The sequence below is a fragment of the Cupressus sempervirens genome, chromosome 1, assembly GCF_028749045.1.
Source record: "Cupressus sempervirens isolate cs-2001-9-10 chromosome 1, ASM2874904v1, whole genome shotgun sequence".
Lineage (NCBI taxonomy): Eukaryota > Viridiplantae > Streptophyta > Pinopsida > Cupressales > Cupressaceae > Cupressus > Cupressus sempervirens.
The window spans coordinates 774,961,952-774,988,742 of record NC_143118.1 but is presented as its reverse complement, the minus strand read 5'-3'; the positions used below and the strand labels follow the sequence as shown (position 1 = coordinate 774,988,742).

At 34.6% G+C, this 26,791-nt stretch overlaps 1 protein-coding gene across 2 annotated transcripts in view; it reads right to left on the bottom strand.

Annotated features, from left to right (window-relative positions):
* The window catches only part of LOC149580169 (metal tolerance protein 5-like), a 182,637-nt gene extending 158,396 nt beyond the window's left edge, over positions 1-24,241 (bottom strand). The window contains exon 1 of one of the 2 annotated variants that reach the window (XM_089789873.1): positions 23,615-24,241. In XM_089789873.1, coding sequence (XP_089645999.1) covers positions 23,615-23,765 — 151 coding nt within the window. In that variant the 5' untranslated portion in view covers positions 23,766-24,241. Of the gene's footprint in view, positions 1-13,986; positions 14,275-23,614 lie in introns of those variants that run through there. The other variant, XM_089789866.1, reaches the window with a different exon arrangement.
* Between the last annotated feature and the right edge of the window lie 2,550 nt (positions 24,242-26,791).

The following is a 26,791-nucleotide window of genomic DNA, read 5'->3' as shown; positions in this document are numbered from 1 at the left end:
TGACTTATTCTAGCCCTAATTTTGTAAGCGGCAAAAGCTTGTATAAAATGGCTTAGGGTTAGGGATTTCATAATGTATGGTGATATTATAGCTTCTTGCGGTGGTATTGAGCTGTAAGGGATTACGGATTGTAATCACTAGATAATAATAATATTGAACTTGTTGTTGGTGGACGTAGCCCAGAGATTGGGTGAACCACATTAAATCTTTGTATCTTGTGTTCTCTTCTATGTGATCTATTATTTTCTGATATTGTTTATATCTGCATGTCAGTGTTATTTCTATCTGTGGTTAATCCTAAGATATTGGAGACTTCATTGTCATCCTAAGATCAAGGTTGATATCTGATTGACTTCTTTTAGTTGTTGTCCCGAAGTGCCAGAAATCATATAACCTACATTTCTCTAAGATGAAATGTATTCGATTTGGAAGCTTTACAGAATTGACATAAATGCTCATACCAAAAGAATACATCTACGATGTTGTTCAATCCTCTCTTGCTAAGAGGGAAGTAGCTTCATTTAGATTGAAGCAAACAATATATTAGAGATATTTGATCGTTGTATATATAGATTTGCTTATGTGAAATTATATATTTATATAATCTTATTTTAAAACTCAATCACACATGTATATATACTTAATGAACAAAGCGATGTTAATATTTCATAGCCTGCCCGTGGCAAATATTCTTCCTCATACTCTTACTCAATGATCACGTATTACCAGATCAAGACATGATCAAGGCATGTTCGATAGCATTGATTATCATTAGTAATATTGTCATCAACACTATTGTTATCGATAGGAACCATTGATAATGTATGAGTATCATTATCGGTTGGTAATATAAATACCAACTAGTATGTATTAGTTATCAAGTATAATTACTGTGCTTAGTTACTACATGTAGGGTCATGACCCTACGTGGCTTATGCCACATAGGGGTCATGCGCCTATGTGAAGCAACTCTTGATAACATATATATTAGAGACTATCGATGCTTGCTAAGAATGACATCAATAAAATCGGCAATCTCATTGCCAAAGCAAGCAATCGATACTTATTATATATATCAGTCAAACTAATAATATATTCAGTAGCGATAAAGATATTGTAGAGTACAGTTGTGCGCTCATATATATATGTTACTTTGTGATTATAATATTCTCCGGTTTATCTGAGATCATATCTCAGTTGTGATAAAGAGATCCATACTAAGTTTCAATTGAAATTTGAAAGCAATTTACAAGGACTGTAATATAGTCCATTAGATATATTCTGAAATTAAAAGAACTATTGTTCTCTCCATTACAGATCCATATTCCTTAACAGTTGTTGTATATAGATGAAAGAATATTTTTTATTGACCACCATGGGGATCAAAGAGGGATCAAAAAGAGCTTGTTTGGATTCTGGCTTCTAGAGAGTGCAGCTCCTTGGTGGGACCTGATGTTTTAGCTTGGGTTAGTGCTTCTTCCGAAATATACATGTTTCTACGAGGTACCTGGTGTTGACTAGACAGTGATGGTAAGGTTCCTTAATAGAAGTGGGTTTGGAATAAATTCTCTTAGCCCAAGTGCAATTTTTCATGTGGTTGGCAATCCACAATCATTATCTTTACCTACGATAATCTTTGCAAGCGTGGATTTTAGGTACCTTTGATATGTGTTTTGTTCCATAAGTGTGAGGATTTTGTTTTTCATGTCTTCTTTCAATGCTCTTTTTGTCAAGAAGATTTGGCTCTTCTGGTGGAGTGCTTCGGGCCACCCATGTTGGCATGTCTCTTATTTGTCCAATGTCTAAAATCTGGATCACTTGGGGTACTCCTCTTCTAAAACCGCTTTTCTTCAAGTTACTTGGGCTCTTGGTCCATCCTTTATTCTTTGGCATGTCTAGTTGTAGAGGAATAAGGGGATTTTCAAAATGTTAGGATTGGGGTCACACACCTATGGTGGAAAATCATCCAATCTCTTCGTAAGATAATTCTAGCTAAGTGTGAGTTGAATGGAGGTATGGATTTTGGGGATGTATTTCTCTGCAATCGCCTCAATTTTCTTCTTCAGGGAGGGATTCTAGAGTTTGTTGGTTAGCAGTTTAGTAGTAGGAACAGACATCCTTTGCGTTAGGTTAATCATGAGAGGTATTAGATTCCTCTTTTGCCTGGAGTTTTAAAAGTCAACACAAATGATTCTTCTCATGTGAATCTAGGACTTATTGGCATTGGTGGAGTTGGACGAAATAGTTGTGGTGAAGTCCAATTTTTTTTCTTTATTTATAAGGGCTCTCATACTAATAATCTCATGGAAGCTCTTGTCATTTTGTTTGCTTTGGAACGGTGTTGTGTGTATGGTTGGCACAAGATTATTTGCGAGACTAATTCTTAGGTGGTTGTGAACTTGCTGACCAAATAAGAGCTCAAGGATATTAGCTAGAACTTGGTTTTGGTTATTAATCAGATTTTCCAACTATGCAAGTCTCTTGATTCTGTCATTTTGCACACATCCCTCAAGAGTGGAATGTTGTTGCTGACTGTTTGGCTAAATGAGCTTCAGAGAACATGCAAGATTGGAGCATTGTTGATAAGGAGCAATTGCAAACTGATTTATTTCGTATTATTTAGCAACTTGTTGATCATGATGGGTTTTGTAGAGTTGTTTTTTAAGCTCCTTTTGTTTTGTTTATTTTTGTGATTCAATAATTTTTTAATGTCTCTTTTAGTTAAAAAAAGTAGTGTCAAATAACTTTGGAAGTATTGACTGAACATCCAACCTCTTGATTTTTTGTAGCTTTACTTGGATAAATTACATCAAGATATGTATATATATGAGATATATATATATAAACTTATATTTATAATATTATACTAAGAGATATTATATATATACATAAGAGTTTAATTATGATAATGAACAAACATGTCCATGGGACATGTCTATTCTCTCACTCTCATATAAATATAAGGGGAGGCTGCAGTTGGAAAACACATACCAAAACATGGCAGTGCTTAGTACATTTGCAGCAAATCCAAAAATCAAAATGGTATCAGAGCCAAGTTCAACCAAGATGCAAATGAAGACTACAAAAGTTTCTAAAGACTTTTCAACAATTTTTTTTCTCTTGCACACCTTGTTACACATCGCACAATGAATTGCATTTGAGGAAACGACATATTCATTTAGTTTCGTCATCTTCCTGACATATTTGTCAAGCATTTGGTTAAACAGTTCCTATGCCACGATAGGTGAGTCTATATTTTATTGGAAAGAAACTACATTGGCCCTAATTGTGGGGACGTTGGCAAATCGAACTGCATTTCCTTGTAAAGTTTTGAAGCCTCTTTAATAATCTGCATCACACATATTTGTAAGTATTGCATTCCATGAGGTGATTGGAGATATGACAGAATAATCAATTAAGATCGACAAAAGCTATGCACATGATGTTTCATTGGGATAAGTAGAAGTAGGGAAGCATTGTTGTGATTCTATGGTAATGGCAAGCACGGTCTTTTTGCAACTATTTCAGCTCCAATTTAGAGACCTTATTTGGCAGGTGGCATAAACTTAAAATTGTGTCACTCCCTTCACACTGCATATGATGGCAGACATCACAACTTGTTCTCTACTATCCCTAAACCCCACATGGGTTTTACAAATGGTTTAAAGATGATAAAAGGGAATGACCGAGGCCCAAACAAGATAAAGTATGTGAAGGCAGTTAAGTGCACTTCAAAATGGTACAGGGACAAGGCAGATGCATTATTGAAAGAAACTATGGTTCCAATTCTAAGAAAGGTGACTCCATTAGAGGTGTTGAAATAGGTGGCAGTGGCAACTATTTCCATTTGGGCCACCAAGTTCAAAGTAACTACACTATTCAATCCCTATTTGTGGATGAATTGCCTCTCTTTCCTACCTATAAGAAAGTCCAAGAAAAGGCTACAGAATTGAAATAGGAAAAACATAGTCGAATATTATCTGACATGCATGGAAGAGTGACAATAAAAATCTTGGAGACAAGACATCGTACTTTGAATTTGACAAGTTGTTAAAATGATGGCATCAATCAGACTAATAGATAAATATATACAAACACACATATATGTTATTCTCTCATGGAGCATATCCTAAATATATCTGCAACCATATTGATCATGCCAAAAATCATACAAGGCTATCAAGCTTGTGTTTAATTATGTCTTATTATGACCAGAGCAATTTAATGCACCCGATTCTTATTAGGATTGTTAAGACAAACTATTGTTAACAAATCATGCCTGTTCTTATTGGCCTCTTCATCCAATAGACACGTTTATACGTATTGTCCTTGTTGACATCCTATAAAGGACTAAACAGATACTTGAGAAGATATATTGAAATCAATTAATGTGTTCTTATAAGTTTGGCAGTTACAGATAAAACTACTCCAGCATTAGCGATTGTGTATTACATCAGAATTAATATTATTTAAGGATCTGCAATCGGATCCATTCCAAAACTCAAGTTATACTTTGTGCATAAACCAGTCGTAAAAAAATAGTAAGCTAACCCTAAGAAGAAGTTTGATTATAGTTACACAAGTGATAAAGGAGCATACCCACCCGACAGTGCCTAAAGGAGGTAAGAGTTCAAAGGACATTCATTAAAGATAATAAGCTATGCAGGCCAAGACCTCAGTGCTAAAGGGGTATAACTCTCACGTGGAGACATTAGTCATTGCGTATAGGGGTCCCACACAATCAACAATGGGTTGGAATATATGTCATCTAATAGTGGTTATCCATCTTTCAAAGGCATGGTAAGGGATACCAATAAGGTATGAAGTTATAAATTTATTTTATAATTAAATTAAAGCCTATTTGGAAGATAGGAATTATTTTTTGAAGCAAAAGTAAATTATGAAGTTCTTCAATGAAAGAACATGTGAATTTATTTCACAATGTATAGAAGCATTGTGTGAAGAAGAGATGATTATTTTACTCAAAGTATTTTTACAAAAGAAAATATTAAGTGGAATTCAAGATAAGTATTTATTATTATCGAGTATTACATTTATCTACTCGTTATTTGTATTTCTATACATAAAAGCTATTGGCCTTGATTTTTTTCCGAAAATGTTATTGCATGAAGAGGGAGATTGAGATTCAGAGGGAGCCTAGCATTTCATTAGAGGCAACCTTGAAAGAGAGGGAGCAGATAGAGGATATGATTTAGTCAACCTTTTCTGATCTTGGTCATATTGATTTAGAGGGAGTAAACCATGTTGAAATGGATTCTCCAATGATCAATAAATTGTAGCAGTCAAGAGGATTGTGATTCATGAATATACCTCATCACTATATGATTTTAATGGGCCTACCCCATGTATACATCATGAGGAAGTGACAACTTTCAAATGATGTCACTTGTATTTTCAGAAGTTATTGAAAGGCGACGATCTTACAATAACTTAATTTTCTATTATGATGGATATCTTCCGACGTCTATGCAGATCATGATAGATTATACTTCGCATGGTGGATTTTTATATGATAAGCATTATGAGAATGCGTGTGCACATACCTCATAAACATTTTTGAGTACATGTTGAATGTTATGCAAATTGATGTTCTGGAGGGCCACTACACAGAGTACTTGGTGACTATCATGCAACTTGATGTTCTTGAGGCCATTACTCATAGTACTTGGTGAATATCTTGCATCTCAACATTCTATAAGGTCATTACTCAAAGAGTATTTGGTGAATATCATTGATATTCTAGGAGACCAATACTCATGATATCAGATGTGATATCAAACATTTTTGAGTAGTTGATGAATATCATGTATTCTGGGAGGCCAATACTCACGATATCAAATGTGATATCAAACATTTTTGAGTAATTGGTGAATATCATGTATAATGGGAGACTAATTCTCATGATATCAGATGTGATAACAAACTTTTTGAGTAATTGGTGAATATCAAATGTCGATATTCTAGGAGACCAATACTCATGATATCAGATGTGATATCAAACCTTATTCAGTAATTGGTGAATATCATATGTTGGTATTCTAGAAGACCGATACTCATGATATCAACATGTTAAATATGTTCTGATCAAATATATTCTTATATTAAATTGAAGTAATATATGGTCATGTGTTTATCCTCCCTAGCTAAGAGGGAGTGTTGATGTTTTGTAACTTTACTCGGATAAATTACATCAAGATATATATATATATATATATATATATATATATATATATATATATATATATATATATATATATATATATATATATATATATATATATATGAGTTCAATTATGATACTTTACAGGCATGTCCCATGAAGGGACATGTCTATTCTCTCACTTTCATATAAATATAAAGGGAGGCTGCAGTTGGAAAACAGATACCAAAACATGGCAGTGCTTAGTACATGAGGAGAGCAAAGCCTCATTTTTCAGACTTCACTATGATCTTTAAGGCTCACTGATCTTTTTATTTTGTAATTGTCAAATTCATAAAGTTGTGTATTATCTTGAGAATATGATCAGAACGCAAACATGTTTGGTTGATTATCTGCATCATCAGAGGATTTTGTTGTTTGAATTTGTTTGAAAGCAGTGATGACATATCCTTTTGAAATTGTATAAGCTACTTTCAAGAGGATATTTGCATGCAGGATAGGAAAGATAACTAAAATCCAATTCCTCCTTTGTTAGATTATCAAGTCGTCAGCATTGAAATCGCTACTCAAAAAACACTCAAATGTTTTTTTACAGACCAGAATAAAGGCATTTCTTATCAATTGCGTCCATAATAATATCACAATTGAAATTTCTCCAAAAAAAATCAACCTAAATGTTATCTTACAGAGTAGAATAACCATATATATATATAAGAGTTCAATTATGATACTTTACAGGCATGTCCCATGAAGGGACATGTCTATTCTCTCACTTTCATATAAATATAAGGGGAGGCTGCAGTTGGAAAACACATACCAAAACATGGTAGTGCTTAGTACAGGAAGAGAGAAAAGCCTCATTTTTCAGACTTCACTATGATCTTTAAGGCTCATTGATCTTTCTATTTTGTAACTGTCAAATTCATAAAGTTGTGTATTATCTTGAGAATACGATTAGAACCCAAACATGTTTGGTTGATTGTCTGCATCATCAGAGGATTTTGTTGTTTGAATTTGTTTGAAAGCAGTGATGACATATCCTTTTGAAATTGTATAAGCTACTTTCAAGAGGATATTTGCATGCAGGATAGGAAAGATAACTAAAATCCAATTCCTCCTTTGTTAGATTATCAAGTCGTCAGCATTGAAATCGCTACTCAAAAAACACTCAAATAATGTTCTTTTACAGACCAGAATAAAGGCATTTCTTATCAATTGCGTCCATAATAATATCACAATTAAAACTTCTCCAAAAAAAATCAACCTAAATGTTATCTTACAAAGTAGAATAACCCTTCAAATTTAGGAGGTATTATCTACTACTCACTTGAAAATTCCTAAGCCTCATTCTACCAATCCAAGGAAAAATCAATGATAAACTCAGAAATAACTTGTGATATGAAAGGTTTGTGGCAAGAATATCATTTATCTGATTAGCAATACAATTTTTCTCACTTAATCAGATAAATGATGCTTAAGAAATAGCATATTTCTATTTGTTGGTGAAATGGATTTACTCAAATTTATGATTTTTATATTGTTGAAAGTTAATAACATATATATATATATATATATATAATATGAGCCCACAGGCACTTCCAACTAATTGCTAATATAAAGCTCATTTTAGATCCTTATTGGTTGTTTTTTTATTTGCAAGGAAAGTTTGTAAAGTTCTTCGCAAATATTTTCCAATCTAGGTTTTTAATCTTTGTGCATACTAGAAAGAAGAGGTGGGTCCATTTGCAGTTTCATTTGGGCATAAAAAGGAGCCTTTGTCCCACATTGGTTGTGTTTGAAGTGCTTTTGTTATTCTTATAACTGGGCACACTTGTTTACTATTGTGAGAGTATGTTCATACATTGTGGATTCTCTCTCCCTTGTGCTCATGATTTGCATTGTCTTGACTCTTGACCACAGTGTCGGTTGTCTTGTTGGTGTGTGAAACTGGTAACTCACTCCTTAATAATTGTGCCCATGTGGACCCTAGTTTTATTTTGTTTGAAGATGCCAATTGATCTCTTTTTAGCCTAACTGGCTACTCTTGTTCAACAAAGCATATCTGCTTCAATCAATTTTTAATGCTCCATATATCGTTGGAAAGCTGATTTCACTGCCTTCATCATCATTTAGGTTGATTCACTTCAATTTTCAGTTTGTCGGTACTATTTGCAGCTTCAAGTCTCTCTTTGTTCTCCTGATTTCTAAGATTTTGAAGGATTGCAGTTTTTGAGGGGCTTACATTTCAATTAATCTCGGATGTCTTTATATTTGGCTTTTGCTTACATGGATCAATCTGAATCGGAGATCCTCACCCTGCACAAATATCACACTTGGAAAGCGGGCATGCAACACTTACTTTGATTCAAAGAGTTGTGGTCCACATTGAGTGAGACTCAACCTAATCTCACGAGGGAGTTTGGGAGGTTTTACACGTTAGGATAAGTGTGATGAGGCAATGGGTGTCAAAGACTGCACGATACCAAAAGAAACATGGGATAAACTCAAGAATCTTTTTGCTTCAATTAATGAAATTAGAGCTATGCAACTAGAAGCAGAACTTACATCTCTTTCTAGTGATACATTTTCCTCCATTGAGGATTATTTGGTCAAATTCGAGTCCTTGTGTTCTCCATTGAAGGTTTGTGGAAAAGAGAAAACAAATAAAGAATGTATTATTTTGATTTTGTCTAAGCTTATAGGTGTCTTTTCCTATTTTTCTACTTCTATTCCCCAATGGTTGCATTTGGTACAAGATTTGTAATGCCATCTTTTGAAACCTTTTGTGAAAGATTGATTAGGGAGCAATCCAAGCTTCATCATAATGATCACTAAGTCTCAAGCATTAGTTGCTACTCCACCTCAAGAGAAGGGAAAAGAGAAAACAAAAAACATAGGCCCAAGATAGAATCTCATGAAACTTGCACCAGCTCTTCTAGAGAGGATAATTAGGAGAGACACATATGTACCTTTTGAAAGAACCCTAGGCATAGTGAGCAAAACTGTTATAAGAAGGAAATTCATGAGTTAAAGCAATTCCTCAAGGAGCATCATATTTTCATTTCTTCTTCATCTAGTTTTCCCTCTTCTACTTCAAGCAAACATGAAGATACATCTCCTAAGAACTTTGGAAAGGGTCAGGGCTTGATTACCACTAACTCAACTATGGATGTTGGCTGGATCATTGATTTAGGAGCTTAAATTCACATCACCCATTCTGGTGATTCCTTGATTCTAGATTCTCTTAGAGCACAATTTTAGGATAAACTCTTGACTGCAAACAATTACCATGTTTATGTTGTTTTAATGTTTTGGATACAGGTATAGTTAATAATGTTCATTTGACTCCTAACATCTCTCAGAATATCCTATCAGTATATCATATCACACAGAAAGACAACACAATTGAGTTCACTCCCATTAAATGCTCATTTGTCATCCCAGAGGAGAGATTTTTATAGTTGGTAGTGTTGATCATCAATCTAGGATATTTACCTTTAATCCCTTTGTTGATGATGATGATCCAAGCATTCCCTTTACTTCTCGTTCTGATGAGGGGAGTAATTCCAATTGGTATGTGGGCCTAATCATGATTTCCCTATCTCCTGCTATATTAGAGGTTACACTTGACATGAATTCCAAGACATTGACACTGTAGGGCATCACTAGTCTTTAGAATTTATGGTTTGAGGATGGTTTCATTGCAGGTCTATCCAACTTGGCTTCTCATTTTTCTATCACATATTTAGTGGACATGCTTGAGGAGACATTGATTCTTTTTGCAAATTGCTCTTTGGAGGATGATATTGAGTCTTCTACATCCATTGTTTCTTCCTTCATTGGGACTCTACCTAGTCTTGATGAGACACCTTTGGAGGCACTTCATTCTTCTTCCACACCTTCATTGCTGAGACTTCTTGCTTGTCCTTTTCTCAAGGATGTGGATTTCATTGTACATGCACCATTGGATCTTCATCTTCCTAAGGAAAGACACGTTGTTTGTCATTATGGACACTTCTTTTGGCTTCTAACATGCTTCAGCAGTTTCGAGGATACTTCATTAGGGAAGGTCATATTATCCCCATCCTTCCATTCATTAGAGAGACAGTTGTATTGTATTCCAATGATGGATGTCATTCTTGTGGGGGTGTTCTAGAGACCTCCATTCATCGCATACTTCATCGAAGATGAGTTTTGTCCCATTAGGTTTTCCTTGTTTCTCTAGTTGTATGAGATTCATTGTGTTTGCATTGTACATGAGTACCTAATGTAACCCAGTTGCCAAGACACATCATTATTATCATATATCATAATAATATTCTCCCCAAGTTGCACTTAAGGCAAGTTGTTAGAGTAAAGTATTATTTACTCTATGCTTAACTTAGGTATGTCTAATGAATTGTCATTTATTTTATTTCCTATTTCAATTGATATCTGCACCAGAGTAGTTGTCTCTACCTACCCTTGCACATGACTAGGACAGATGTCTCATTTGGTGCCCTTAATTTTCATTCACCTTGCAAGTAGGCTTGTAAATGTTGTAGAATCATCAAGCAATCAATATTTCTTTTGCATCTCTTTATCCAGTTGTTGGTTGCCTCCTAGGAATTCTAATTTGCTTCTCCATGGTGGTGTGGCCACTACTTGCCACCCATTCACCACTGTGGGTGATAGCATTTTGAAACAAAATTGACAGTCATATGGTGGAAAAATTTAAGCACACAAGTGTTGGAAATTGATCCCCTAGAGCCCAAAATTAGCCTTTTTCTTTTGCCATTACTTTCCCTCAGGGTGTCAAAATTTGGAAATGATATTGTTGGAAAGCTAGTTCTGTATAATTGCTAGTGGCGTAGATCATTTTTGTCATATTTTCTCTAGGTGCATTTTATTGTTGTTAAAAGTCAATTTCTCCATTTTTGGACCTTTTTTTCTTCAATTTGACAATTCTTGAAACATCATAAATGTATTGAGGAGTTGTACCTTATGCACATGCACTTTGTCAAAATTTGACACCAAGTACATTTTTACAGCTCTTTGCACCTTTGGCATTGTGACTGATTACTTGAACATCCTAATTCCTAGAGAGGTTTTGTCGTTTTGGGAAGGCTTCATTTTCAACACTCATCATACTTGGGAGTTTCTAATTGCAATTGAGGGTTTCTGTCTTTTTAATTTTTGAGATGTCTCATAGTTGATTATGGGTTTTTCATTTCATCCTTCGTTTATCATCTTGAAAAGAGGAAACTATAAGCAATGGAGAGATAGCATCAAAAAACATCTTTTTGGCTTCATTTATTGCAACATTTGTATGGCCTTCTTCCACCTACAAGTACGCCTAGTAAGAAATTCACTTCGAATTGCAAAAGGGATCATGTTTTAGGAGCTAGTGCTATGCATGTTGATGATGACATTTTTTAATTCCATTCTTCATTTTGAGTGTCCTTGTATTTGAGAGATATATGGAGATTTTGATACTCAATGATTCCTCAATGGTCTTGTTTTAGATTGTCTTGTGCCTCTTCACATTTTTTAGAAAGGATAACCTATGACTATGATACTATTTGGGAGTTTGATTTTTTGGAGTGCTTTGAATCTTCAAAAGATGAAGACAAGGTTGCTTCAAAGGCTCCTACTTCTCTTGCATTGATTGAAAATTCCTTCATTGTTGTTTCACTGAGACCATACATTTTCTGTTGCTTCATTAGAGTTTCGAGTCACTTCTCCAAAAGGTTACCATGATTCTTTATATTAGGACCATCTTTGTCTTTCACACTAGGACATATTTGAGGGGTTATCTCTCCTCTTTGAGGGCAGTTGAATTGTACAACTATTGTAAAACCTCATTGTCTACGGAGTTTATTCAATATCAATTTCTGTATAATTCTATTTTGTCACCATCATTGTGGATTGAGTGTGTACTTGATTTGATTGTAGCATCTTCATCTTAGGAGACACATGAGCAGATTTTAGAGACACTACCAAGCGTTTTCATTCTTCTCCATGTCACTTCTTACATGAATCGGGCATTCCCATATTTCTTCCAAAAGGGTGTCAACTTAGATCCTAGAAATATTTCTAGAAGTCTTAGTTGTCAATTATATCTAATCTTATCTTTTGGTTTTTATTTCCTTCTTTTTCCTAGGTCATCTAATATTCGATAATTTAGTTGTCTCATGTTATAAGATTAAGACGTGTGTCATCATCTTGTCTAATCTTATCTATTGCACTATCTGTATAACAAAGGCCATCATACACTTTGTATCATAAGACCACCATTTAATCATATCATGGATCTTAATACCAAGCGAGCTCATTTCTTGCGAAGGCCATCTTTTGTTTTGCAGGTGATACTTGGGATGAATGAGTAGAATTAGAGCATTCTACACCAACTCTCACACACATGCAGATATATATATAATGGAGCAGACTTTCTTAAAGTAATAAATTCCAAAGGTTAGGGTAGCAACATCGCTCCTATGTCAAGCAATATCATTGTTCTGAGCAAATATAATCAAAAATAAAATAAAAATTCTGATATTGATAACATATTTGGGCTTCAACCAATTGAACAAAAAATGACACAACGACGACATGTTTCTAGCAATTTGACTAGTGGAATTTTATGAAAAACTTAACTGGTGGTATGAAAACAGGAAGAATGCACATTTTTTTAATCTATCATGGGGGTTTGCATTGATTTATGATTCCAAACAACATGACAAAAATATATTTCATCTGATAAACAATAACATTCTTTTGGATAAACAATGTTCAAAGTCAAACCAACATCAGTCTTAGTACTTGTAACACTTTCAGTGGCTAATTCAATTAATCTTAGTGCATATTTCTTGGAATCTATGAAATGATCTATTCTATAAGAACTTAAGTATCCATGAAGCAGGTCTGTATTGTTGGAACTACATATTGCTAAAATTATGGGAAATGCATCTAACAAAGCTATTGTGTTGGCATGCTTGATTCAGCACAGAGTAAACCTAAAAGAAAATCTCAGGCTCCATCCCCACGAAAAATAATGTGGTGATAGGAAAATTGATGTAGCAACACAAATTAAGAGCTGCCTTCAAGCAATCATGGATTTCTCTTATTTGAAACTATGAATTTCAAAAAATCCATGAAGTGGGCCTGCTTACTGTGTATACCTGAAAACCTGTGCAGCGAGTCTCCTATATTGAACTGCATATGTGTAAATACTAAAAACAGAATTGGGTCTACTTAATTTTAACATGGATTACAATAAAAACTGAAAGAAACCACAGAAAGAAATCTTGAAGGTTCAAGTAGGGATATTGAAGAAGAAAAGTATTACACTAAGTGTTAACATTGAAGTAATCATGGATTCCTCTTTTTTGAATTGCATGTTCTAAAAATCTATGAAGTGGGTCTGCTTTATAGACTCTATCAATAAATGTACCCGAGTCAGCTTTGTTGAACTAATATTCAAAATGCATATTTGTAGATTAAATGGGCTCACCTTTTCAAACTGCAAAACTCTAAAACCTAGGAAATGAGTCTGCCTTATTACAAAAATATTCTAAACTGACCCAACTAAGAAGAAAAACCAACAAACCCCTCTATGTTGCCTATAATCCCTTTCGTGAATTCCTCTCTATTGAAGGCGTGAATACATTTTAAATCTACAAATGGCTTTAATGTATTGAAACTCAGTATCGATAAATATGAATTCAGTAGCTCTTCTTGATTTCAGCATAGAATCTAATAAAGATCGAAAGAAAAACAAAAACAAAATTAGAAACAACTTAAAAGCGATGGAATCAAGCACAAACCGAGTACTCTTTTAAAGCAACGATTGATTCCTCTGAGACGCCTGTCATCCCTTTCAGGCCTTGCAGAACTGATGAATTGGAGCCTCCATGCATTCTCCGTCCCAGTCAGCTCACCAATCTCCATCTGATCAGCTTGGAGCAAAATCTCATTTCTTCCTCCCAAATCATCTTCCATTGTTTATTAATCAGACTATGTAGAATGAATATAAATACCTCTGAAATGTGGTGGAGAGAAATTAATACAGAACCTCACTTCTTTTCTCTAAGAGATGTCTATATTAACACACATGGTGTAGAAATATTAGTGGAATAAATGTTAACTGCAAAATGAGCCCGCCAAAGCATTGTTACAGAAGCATGTCTTGACCTAGTTGCACTTGCAAAATCTTTTGAGCAATCGCACAAAAGAAATTTTAGATATTACCTAAGTGAGGTAGTGTATATTTGTCAACTTTTAAGACAGGATACTTCAGGAAGCTATTTTATCTTTATTACGAAATTTGATGATTTATGCTATAGTATTATAATAGTATCTTATCTAATATCCAAGATCCTTATATGGAGTGCTCTCTGCAGGTTATTCGCTCCCCATTGGAAGTTAAAAAATGAGCTGCAAATCTTTAGACCAAGTCTGAGCATTATTCATTTCCTGCATTATAATAACGTATTAATTGTGATGTATGAGGGTAATTTATGTATTGGTATATGGATAGCCATTTTCCTTCATTCGCAGGTCTTTCTCAAAGATTTCAGTTTCAGATGTTCGGATGGAAACAATAATCTTTCTATTTACTTGGAGCAATTAATTTTTATAGAGATGAACAAATTTAAGTTATATATTTTTGCAGATTTCTCTTTGGAAGATGATCTTGAGTCTTCTGCATACATTATTTCTTCCTTCATTGAATGAATGAATGGATGAAAGAATTTTAATGACGTCCACGAGGCCATAAGCCTAAGGGACCTACATAAACACTCCTAGTTAGTCTGATGTGATTTCTCCAGCCTGTCTCTTTTGTTGTGAATCTGCATAAGAAAAATGGCCCCCTTGAAAAGTCTTGGTCCTCCGAAAAGGTCTTTTATGTTGTTCACTTTTATCGTTTTTTTGTGTTGGTTGCGAATGTCTTCGTATGTTGTACAATCCTTCAAATAATGTCACTCTATTTCCACCACACCCTTGTTGCAAAATCTAAAAATTTTGTCCTCCCACTCTTCCTTAGGGACCTTCCATCTACTAGTTTCACATCTCAAATGGTGGGAACCAAATCTCAATTGAGCAATTAGGATTTTTGCCTTTCCCTTGATCTCAGCTCCTAAATATTCTTTGTTGTCATGTTCGCATGTGGGATTAAATTCTTTGACATAATAGGCTTTTTTTCTACCTAGCTGGTTTGCCACATGACAGATCTGATTTTTCCTGCCAACCATTTTTTTATTTTAGAATTGCTTTCCAGACATTCTAGGTAGTCAATATTCCACTTATTGAACCAATTATCGTTTTGTTTCTTCCATGTCTTCTTTCGACGAGCTAGTTCTTCGTCAACCACCCTACTAGGCCAGCGATGTGCATCCATTTTACTCACCTTTTTTAGATAGCTCAACAATCTAACAATTGCCAAGGCCTCCACCGAGAACATGCCCGCCTCCACTAAAATAATCTCATATGGGACTGTGGATTTGATTTTGAGATTAGTTGTGATGAAGTGTTTCTGAATTCTTTCAATTTGTCGCCATTTATGGTTTGATACATTGCTCCCCCATACCTCATTGCCATATAAAATAACCATGGTTACCGAGAGACCCGTCTCCCCCCTAAAAGTCACATCTCGGAGACCGAGACGCGTCCTGGAGACTTTTCACGTCTCCGGAGACCTCAAAAAAGGTTGGAGACTTCATGACGAAGTCTCCCCCTCTCCTAATAAAAAAAGTGAAGTCTCCCCGAAGTCTCCTGATAAAATATAAATGTAAAATATAACATTAAATAATTTTATATATTTTAGCCCTCATTTTAATATTTTTAATGCAAAAATTAAGACCACCGACAATTTAAATGATTAAATCATTTAAAATATTTTATTTAATAAATTAATAACTTTTAAAACATTAGAAACACTTTTAAAAAATTATTTTTATTTGACAATTTAAATGATTAAATCATTTAAAATATTTTATTTAATAAATTAATAACTTTTAAAACATTAGAAACACTTTAAAAAAATTATTTTTATTCTAAATTCCAAGTGAACCAACAATAATTAGAAATATTTGAGAAATAATTAAAACCACTAAGAACGTGGACGGGGAGATTTCCCTTCAGTGGAAGCTTTATATGATATGCGAGCAAAGAAAGACCCTATAGGATGGTGGTGGAACCATGGAGGTGATACTCCTGAGTTGCAATCATTTGCAATAAGATTGTTGTCACAAGTGGCTAGTTCTTCAGCTTCTGAGAGGAATTGGAGCGCTTATGGTTTTATTCATTCATTGAAGAGGAACCGATTGGGGTCAAAGAAAGCAGAGAACTTGGTGTACATTCATAGCACACTCTGCCTTCTCTCTCGTGTCGATCCTACATATATGGAAGGTCCCTCAGCAAAATGGGATCAAATTGCACATGATGGAGATGTTGCAGCCATGATAGAAGAAGCGGTTGAACCAAATGGCCTTAATGATTTGCTCCTAGTTGTACTACTATTAGAGGAACCTGAGTTGGAGAGATGATTTTTTGGAGAGCATGATAGCTGAAGACCTTTAGATGGATGATCACAACCTTGTGGAGTAGATGATAGTACCATCAACATACTAATACTAGATATATTTCTGTTTTTTTTTTTTGTACAAAGTGTTCATTTTTGTTTGCATATCGGCAATTCAACATCAAACTATACTTTTTTGAATAAAAAATATGAATATGTAATGATAATCTCAGTGATTATCAATCTGATATGATGGTGATCATATGCAATATTCGAAAAACAAATATGTCTATGAGATACAATATTGTGATCATGTGAGTTTTGAAATCTTTGACTCTATGAGTCTATTTTAATTTTTAATGTGACATTACTATTATTATTTACTTTAGTCTTTTAGTCTTACAATATTACTATTTTCAAATTTTGTATTTACTTTTAGTATTAGACTCTTTAAACTATTAAAAAAATAAAAATAAAAAAATTGTCATCTTCAAGTACCCCCGTCTCCTATTTGAAAAATTGCCATATCAGTACCAGTACTAGTACTGGAGACCTCGAAGTCTCCCCGTCTCCCGATGACCTTGAAAATAACCGGTATCACCAACAACCCAAAGAGGGTTTTCTTAGTCTTCCAATACCATAACTCTGCTGACCTGCACCTGTTTTGAAGAAGACAAGATGCCTTCCATCCCCCTTGTATCCTTTTTGATCTACATGTTTCTCAACTAAGCCGGTAATGGAAATCTATCCCCAAATACTTGTATTCTTCTACAATTTCTAGCGCTTTGTCATTAAATTTGAAAGTGCATAGTTGTTTTATCTTCCTCAAAGAAAAGACCATGATCTTCGTCTTAGAAGTGTTGACCTCCATCCCTACTTCCGTGCAAAATGTTTCTAAGTTCTTAAAATGTTCTCTCAACCCCTGTGCTGTTTTAGCAATTAGAATGAGGTCATCGGCATACAAAAGCAATCTGATCACATATTCAGCCAGCTGAATTCCCTCTCCATTGGCTTTGTTTAGCCATTCCCCTAACTTGTCAATATAAAGGCCAAACAAGGCAGGCTATAACGGGCATCCCTGTTTGACCCCTATGTCACTACCAAAGCATTTTGACATGCCCACTTTAGTTCTGATTTTCGCTTTAACTTGTTTGTAAAGTTTATAAACAGCAGCTCTATACTCTGTTGGGACCTCTAGTCTTCCATCCTATTCCATAACTTATCCCTAGGGACGGTGTCGAAAGCTTTCTTAAAGTCAAAAAAGCAGTAGAAAGCCTCGTCCCCTTGTTTATCCCACGTTTTTTCTATGAGGAACCTTAGGGTAATGCAGTAATCAATGGTGGAATGTCTTGGTCTAAAACCCGCTTGTCCCATTCTTCTCCCTTCTTTTTCTGCCCATCCATTAATTCTCCGCTCTATCATACTCCCATAGAGTTTTCTTAATAGGGGGTTCACCATGATGGTGCAGTAGTTGGAAGGGTTGTTGACATCCCCACTCTTATGGAGAGGAATAACTACACTAGTGGTCCACTCCGTGGGAAAGCATCCTTGCGTAACCATATTAAAAATGTTCCTGATGTGTGGAGTCAACAAATCTGTCCCCCACTTTAGAAATTCAGCCTACAACCCATCAATACCCTGAGCTTTTCCACTCGCTAATCTCCTTATCCCTAGAGTAATGTCTTCATCAGAAAATAGTTCATCCGAGTTGTTGGTTGTGGGAAGTAAAACTTCATCCTCCAATCTCTCATAAAGAGTCTTTGCATACTCTAACCATTGAGAATCTATAATTTTATTCTCAACCTATTTTCTAGCTTCTTGTAATTTCCTCCAAAAATCTTTAGGATTGTGCTTTCCTAACATGATTAGCTCCTTCCTCCGATTAATCACATATTCTTCTTTTTTGGATTTGATCAACTGTTTGTATTCTCTTATGATTGTTTTGTTTTCCTTTCTCCCTTTAAGTTTCCTTTTTGCGGCCTTGCATTCTTCGTCATACCATGGGTTGGCCGGAAAGGTGTTTGAGATGCTCTTCTTTATCCTTGTTCTCTTGCAACCCTTTAGTGCTTCCTTAATCAGTGGGATTAGAAAACTGTTGCTGATGTGACTTTTCTTATCCCTGTTTTCCTTGATATTCGTGATGTCATGATGCATTTGGAGCTGTTGTTCAAGAGCGGTGCAAAATATTTTTTTATTATCGTTGTTTATAAGAATCTTACCCTCTTTATATCCTTTTGTGCTTTCATCTAGGACCTAATCACTTTTCCGTCTTTTGACCTTCATATTTTATTTAATACAAAGAGGCATAGGGTCTGAATTGTTTAATTCGAAAATCAACTACTTTGGTGATGAGTGATTGTGAACATATTAGATAGTCTACCACACTTTGTCCATTATACGTTTTGCAAGTAAACTTGTTTGATTTAGGAACTCTTCCTAGTCTTGATAAGACACCTTTGGAGGCACTCATTCTTCTTCCACACCTTCATTGCTGAGAATTCTTCCTTGTCCTTTTCTCAAGGATGTGGATTTCTTTGTACATGCACCATTGGATCTTCATCTTCCTAAGGAAAGACATGTTGTTTGTCATTATGGACACTTCTTTTGGCTTCTGACATGCTTCAGCAGTTTTGAGGATACTTCATTAGGGAAGGTCATATTCTCCCCATCCTTCCATTCATTAGAGATATAGTGGTATTGTATTCCAATGATGGATGTCATTCTTGTGGGGGTGTTCTAGAGACCTCCATTCATTGTGTACTTCATTGTAGACAAGTTTTGTCCCATTAGGTTTTCCTTGTTTCTCCGGTTGTATGAGATTCATTGCATTTGCATTGTACATGGGTACCTTTATGTGACCTAGTTGCCAAGACCCATAATTATTATCATATAGCATAATAATATTCTCCCTAAGTTGCACTTAAGGCAAGTTGTTAGAGTAAAGTATTATTTACTCTATGCTTAACTTAGGTATGTCTAATGAATTGTCATTTATCTTATTTCCTATTTGCATTGACATCTGCACTAGAGTAGTTGTCTCTACCTACCCTTGCACATGACTACGACACGTCTCATTCAATGCCCTTAATTTTCAATCACCTTGCAAGTAGGCTTGTAAATGTTGTAGAATCATCAAGCAATCAATATTTATTTTGCATCTCTGTCCAATTGTTGGTTGCCTCCTAAATTCTAATTTGCTTCTCCATGGTGGTGTGGCCACTACTTGCCACCCATTCACCACTGTGGGTGATAGCATTTTGAAAAAAAATTAGTGTGGACAGTCATATGGTGGAAAAATTTAAGCACACAAGTTTTGGAAATTGATCCCCTAGAGCCCAAAATTAAGCTTTTTTCTTTTGCCATTACATTCCGTCAGGGTATCAAAATTTGCAAATGATATTGTTGGAAAGCTAGTTTTGTATAGTTGCTAGTGGCATAGATCATTTTTGACATATTTTCTCTAGGTGTATTTCATTGTTGTTAGAAGTCAATTTCTCCATTTTTGGACCTTTTATCTCCAATTTCACAATTCTTGAAACATCAGAAATTTATTGAGGAGCTGTACCTTGTGTGCATGCACTCTATCAAGATATCACCCTAAGTACATTTTTCCAGCTCTTTGCACCTTTTGCATTGTGACTGATTACTTGAACATCCTAATTGCTAGAGAGGTTTTGTCTTTTTGGGGAGGCTTCATTTTCAACACTCATCATATTTGGGTGTATCTAATTGCAATTGAGGGTTTGTCTTTTTAATCTTTGAGATGTCTTACAGTTGATTATGGGTTTTTCATTTCATCCTCCTTTTATCATCTTGAAAAGAGGAAACTATAAACAATGGAGACATAGCATCAAAAAACATCTTTTTGGCTTCATTTGTTGCAACATTTGTATGGCCTTCTTCCACCTACAAGTACACCTAGTAAGAAATTCACTTCGAATTGCCAAAGGGATCATGCTTAGTGCTATGCATGTTGATGATGACATTTTTTAATTCCATTCTTCATTTTGAGTGTCCTCGTATTTGAGAGATATATGGAGATTTTGATACTCAATGATTCCTCAATGGTCTTGTTTTAGATTGTCTTGTGCCTCTTCACATTTTTCAGAAAGGATAACCTATGACTATGATACTATTTGGGAGTTTGATTTTTTGGAGTACTTTGAATCTTCAGAATGATGAGGACAAGGTTGCTTCAAAGGCTCCTACTCTTCTTGCATTGATTGAAAATTCCATCATTATTGTTTCACCAAGACCATACATCTGCTGGTTCTTCATTAGAGTTTGGAGTCACTTCTCCAAAAGGTTACAATGATTCTTTATAGTAGGACCATCTTTGTCTTTCACACTTGAACATATTTGAGGGGTTATCTCTCCTCTTTGATGACAGTTGAAATGTACAACTATTGCAAAACCATCATTGTCTATGGAGTTTATTCAATATCAATTTCCGTATAATTCTATTTTGTCACCATCGTCATGGATTGAGTATGTACTTGATTTGATTGTGGCATCTTCATCTTTCTTGGAAAAGGAGACACATGAGCAAATTTTAGAGACACTACCAAACGTTTTCATTCTTCTCCATGTCACTTCTTACCTGAATCGGGCATTCCCACATTTCTTCCAAAAGGGCAACAAGTTGTTTGTAGATACTAGATCATGTTTTCTCTTCAAGCACTTATCATTTTCACAAGAGATTACACATTGTGGGTGGGCCACACTGTCACTTCCTCTCTTATGCGGGGTCTCTTAATTATAACTTTGTGATGGATGCAGTCCTAGAGGTGTATTGACGAGTCCTCCATTCATCACTTGCACATCATTGTCTTTTGCATTCTCTCTTTTGAAGGGGTTTCTTTCTCATGTGTTTTCTCTCCTTTAATCTGTTTATGAGAAATCTTTTGTAAATGGGTATTTAAAATGGTCTTGTAACCAGATCTCATCATGCATCATCCTTGCATCTTTGAACCATTTGCATGGGTTAGTTCCTCCCTAAGTTGCACCAAAGGGTGGGTATTGGTGTGAATAAGGTATCTCACCTAACTAGTTTACTAGTGGGTCCTGTTTACGTGTTAACTTAGATCCTAGAAATACTAGTGGATCCTATTTACGTGTTAACTTAGATCCTAGAAATATTTCTAGGAGTCTTAGTTGTCAATTATATCTAATCTTATCTTTTGGTTTTTATTTCCTTCTTTTTCCTAGGTCATCTAATATTCATTAATGTAGTTGTCTCATGTTATAAGATTAAGACATGTGTCATCATCTTGTCTAATCTTATCTATTGCACTACCTGTATAACAAAGGCCATCATACACTTTGTATCATAAGATCACCATTTAATCATATCATGGATCTTAATATCAAGCCAGCTCATTTCTTGCAAAGGCCATCTTTTGTTTTGCAGGTGATATTTGGTATGAATGAGTAGAATTAGAGCATTCTACACCAACTCTATCTCACACACAGACACAGATATATATATATATATATATATATATATATATATATATATATAACTAATGGAGCAGATTTTCTTAAAGTAGCAAATTCCAAAGGTTAGGCTAGCAACATCGCTCCTCTGTCAAGCAATATCATTGTTTTGAGCAAATATAACCAAAAAAAACTTAAAAATTCTGATATTCATAACATATTTGGGCTTCAACCAATTGAACAAAAAACGACAGAACAACGGCATGTTTCTAGCAATTTGACTAATGGAATTTTATGAAAAAACTTAACTGGTGGTATGAAAACAGGAAGAATGCACATTTTTTTAATCTATCATGGGGGTTTGCATTAATTTATGATTCCAAACAACATGACAAAAATATATTTAATTTGATAAACAATAACATTCTGTTGGATAAACATGTTCAAAGTCAAACCAACATCAGTCTTAGTACTTGTAACACTTTCGGTGGGTAATTCAATTAATCTTAGTGCATATTTCTTGGAATCTATGAAATGGTCTGTTCTGTAAGAGCTTAAATATCCATGAAGCGGGTCTGTATCGTTGGAACTACATATTGCTAAAATTATGGGAAGTGCATATAAGAAAGCTATTGTGTGGGCGTGCTTGATTCAGCACAGAGTAATCCTAAAAGAAAATCTCAGGCTCCATCCCCACGAAAAAAGATGATGTGATAGGAAAATTGATGTAGCAGCACAAATTAAGAGCTGCCTTCAAGCAATCATGGATTTCTCTTATTTGAAACTACGAATTTCAAAAAATCAATGAAGTGGGCCTGCTTGCTGTGTATACCTGAAAACCTGTGCAGCGAGTCTCCTATATTGAACTGCATGTGTAAAAACAGAATTGGATCTACTTAATTGTAACATGGATTACAATAAAATCTGAAAGAAACCACAGAAAGAAATCTTGAAGGTTCGAGTAGGGATATTGAAGAAGAAAAATATTACACGAAGTGTTAACATTGAAGTTATCATGGATTCCTCTTTTTTGAATTGCATGTTCTAGAAATCTATGAAGTGGATCTGCTTTATAGAATCTATAAATACTTGTACCCGAGTCAGCCTTGTTGAACTGCATATTTCTAAATGAAATGGGTTTGCCTTTGTTCAAAATGCATTTTTGTAGATTAAGTGGGCTCACCTTTTCAAACTGCAAAACTCTAAAGCCTAGGAAATGAATCTGGCTTATTACAAAAAAGTTCTAAACAGACCCAACTAAGAAGAAAAACCAACGGACCCCTCTATGTTGTCTATAATCCCTTTCGTGAATTCCTCTATATTGAAGGCGTGCATGGCTTTTAAATCTACAAATGGCTTTAATGTATTGAAATTCGGTATCGGTAACTATCAATTCATTAGCTCTGCTTGATTTCAGCATAGAATCTAATAAAGATTTAGAGAAAAACAAAAAAAAAATTAAAAACAACTTAAAAGCGGTGGAATCGACCACAAACCGAGTACGCTTTTAAAGCAACGATTGAATCCTCTGAGACGCCCATCATCCCTTTCAGGCCTTGGAGAACTGATGAATTGGAGCCTCCATGCATTCTCCAGCTGATCAGCTTGGAGCAAAATCTCATTTCTTCCTCCCAAATCATCTTCCATTGTTGATTAACCAGACTATGTAGAATGAATATAAAGACCTCTGAAATATGGTGGAGAGAAATTAATACAGAACCTCACTTCTTTTCTCTAAGAGATGTCTATATTAACACACATGGTGTAGAAGTATTAGTGGAATAAATGTTAACTGCAAAATGAACCCGCCAAAGCATTGTTACAGGAGCATGTCTTGACCTAGTTGCACTTGCAAAATCTTTCGAGCAATCGCACAAAAGAAATTTTAGATATTACCTAAGTGAGGTAGTGTATATTTGTCAACTTTTAAGACAGGATGCTTCAGGAAGCTATTTTATCTTTATTACGAAAGCTGATGAGTTACGCTATAGTATTGTAATAGCATCTTATCTAATATCCAAGATCATTATATGTAGTGCTCTCTGCATGGTATTCGCTCCCATTGGAAGTAAAAAAATGAGTTGCAAATCTTTAGACCGAGTCTGAGCATTATTCGTTTCCTGCATTATAATAACGTATTAATTGTGATGTATGAGGGTAATTTATGTATTGGTATATGGATAACCATTTCCCTTCATTCGCAGGTCTTTCTCAAAGATTTCAGTTTCAGATGTTCGGATGGAAACAATAATCTTTCTATTTACTTGGAGCAATTAATTTTTATAGAGATGAACAGATTTTTCAGTGGGAAGTCATTCCTATGGGTTCAGATCAAGTATGGACATTAAGGTCCATTGTATATCTGCAGTTCCAATGAAAAAAACAAGCACAGAAGAAATATTAGTTAAACTAACCATATTGACTTCCAAAAGCACTCTCAGTTCAAATAACTTTTTCAATGCTTTTAAATTTGGATTTGTTGGGCTAGGTGTGGACAAGGATGTAGATGGTACGTGGCAGAATGAAATTATGCATATTCAATTAGATTTTATTCAAATATCCATCTTTATCATCTTGAAAGTCAATAAACATTATTTCATTCAATCTTTTACCTTTATCATTTTTAAATTGTATTTAATGTTATGACACTAGGATTTATAATCTTAAATTTCATATTGATTTCTTTAAGTTTTTAATAATTATTAAATGTATTTCTTTAATATTGTTATCAATTGTAATAGAGGGTTCATTCATTGGAAAAGTTTGTAGGGTGGACTAATTTATTAAATTATTTCCATTTCACTTATGTTCATATCTTAATGGAGATGCATATTAAAGTAGATATTTCTTTGAAAACTACAAATGTTTGTTAGTAAAAGTGGTAGCCAAGCTATTTGGTTGAAATATGTCTCTCTTTATTATTATATGATGGACAAAAAAGAGTATTGTCAAGATGGCAATACCCTCAATGTGGTCCCATAAAAATCTATTAGGAATATCAATTGGAGAGCCCCTAGAAATAAAATTCAAGTTATGTTGAGGGCTATAGATGAATCCCCTTCTATGATGCGAGAGCATCCTAGGTGCATGGGCAATTTTGCATCAACCAAAAAATATTTTTATTTTATCTTTCTTCGATAAGGGTTATCTCAGTGTAGAGTTCTTATTTCTACAAACTTACTATTTTTAGTAAGTAAGTAGTTCAAGCTCATAATGTTGTAAGAGCATCCTATGATGCACCTTATAAGCTAGTAGTTCAAGCTCATAATTTTTCTAAGTTAGTAAGTTAGAAACTTACCATGAATCTCCTATGATGCAAGAGCATCCTAGGTATATAGGCAATTTTGCATCACCCAAAAAAATATTTTTATTTTATCTTTCTTCAATAAGGGTTATCTCAATGTAGAGTCACTATTTCTAGAAACTTACTATTTTTAGTAAGTTAGTAGTTCAAGCTCATAATGTTCTAATTTCTTCCATGGAGATTCATTTTAGATATATCAATGTGTCAGTAAAGTTTCATTGCAACATCAAGTCTATTTGTGAAGTTATTGAAAATTTTCAATACTAGCAGCAAGGTATAAAAATATTCAACTTAGTTTTGAAGGTTTTAGAGGTTATGAAAAGGACCCAAACCTTGACTAACTAGAGTTTGCATGAGTCAAATATTTTGGAGCGATTCGTGGCATTTCTAAAATGGGGTTAGTGAATCGGAGCAACTGGTGACGAGTTATGGTCTTTAGAAGTTGTGACACCTGAAATGGGTGAAAATAAAATTCCTTCAAATTTTCTTGAGTTTTGAAAGTTTTTGGGGCCTACTCTAATGTAATTAAATATAAATAGTAATAATATTTTAGGATTGGTCGACTTGAAGGTCTAGGGTTGATATTTTTAGAACCTTCTTGGGTGGTGAAAAACTCTTTATATAAAGAATGTCTATAGGATTGTTTAGGATAGTTATGGGATGTTGGTGGTGGCTCTAGCTTACTAAATATTGTAAGAAAAATGCCAATGTGGCTTTGCATGTATTATTTATGAGATTTATAACTCCATACTTCTAGAGATAATAAGAAACCAATTTTTTGCTCTTGTAACTTGTTGAACTATTTCTCTCTTTTTATTATGTGTTTGTGCTATTAAGGGGAGTACCCTTCATCAATCTATTTATGTTCTTGTTGCTTGTAGTTATTTCTCTATTTTTTTATGTGTTTATGTCATCAAGGGGAGAACCCTTCATCAAGTGGTATTTGAGTAGGAGTTCCTAAGCGTGTAAACAGATCATCGACTATGAGGTAGTTCACACCAAGACCATGGTTGAGGTTTTGAGCAATAAATGTGAAAATGTCTCCACAAAGGAATCATGGTGGAAGAGATAGAGGTGTCATAGAAGAGGGTTTTAGAGCCCTCTAGAGACAAGTGCAAGTATTGCTAGGAATGAATATTGTGGTAAGAAATGAGAATAAGGATGAATTTGAAGAGGGAATGTTGAACATAAAAGAGAAGATGTAACTAGAGATCCTAAAGAAGATAGGTTTTTTAGAGTCATTTTTAGGATTGAAAAAGAACCCAAGATCGACATCCCCACATTTTGTATAAATCTTAATCTAGAGGAGTTGATCAACTAGATCAATGATCTAGAAGAATATTTTGAGTATAAAGCAATCGAAGATCCT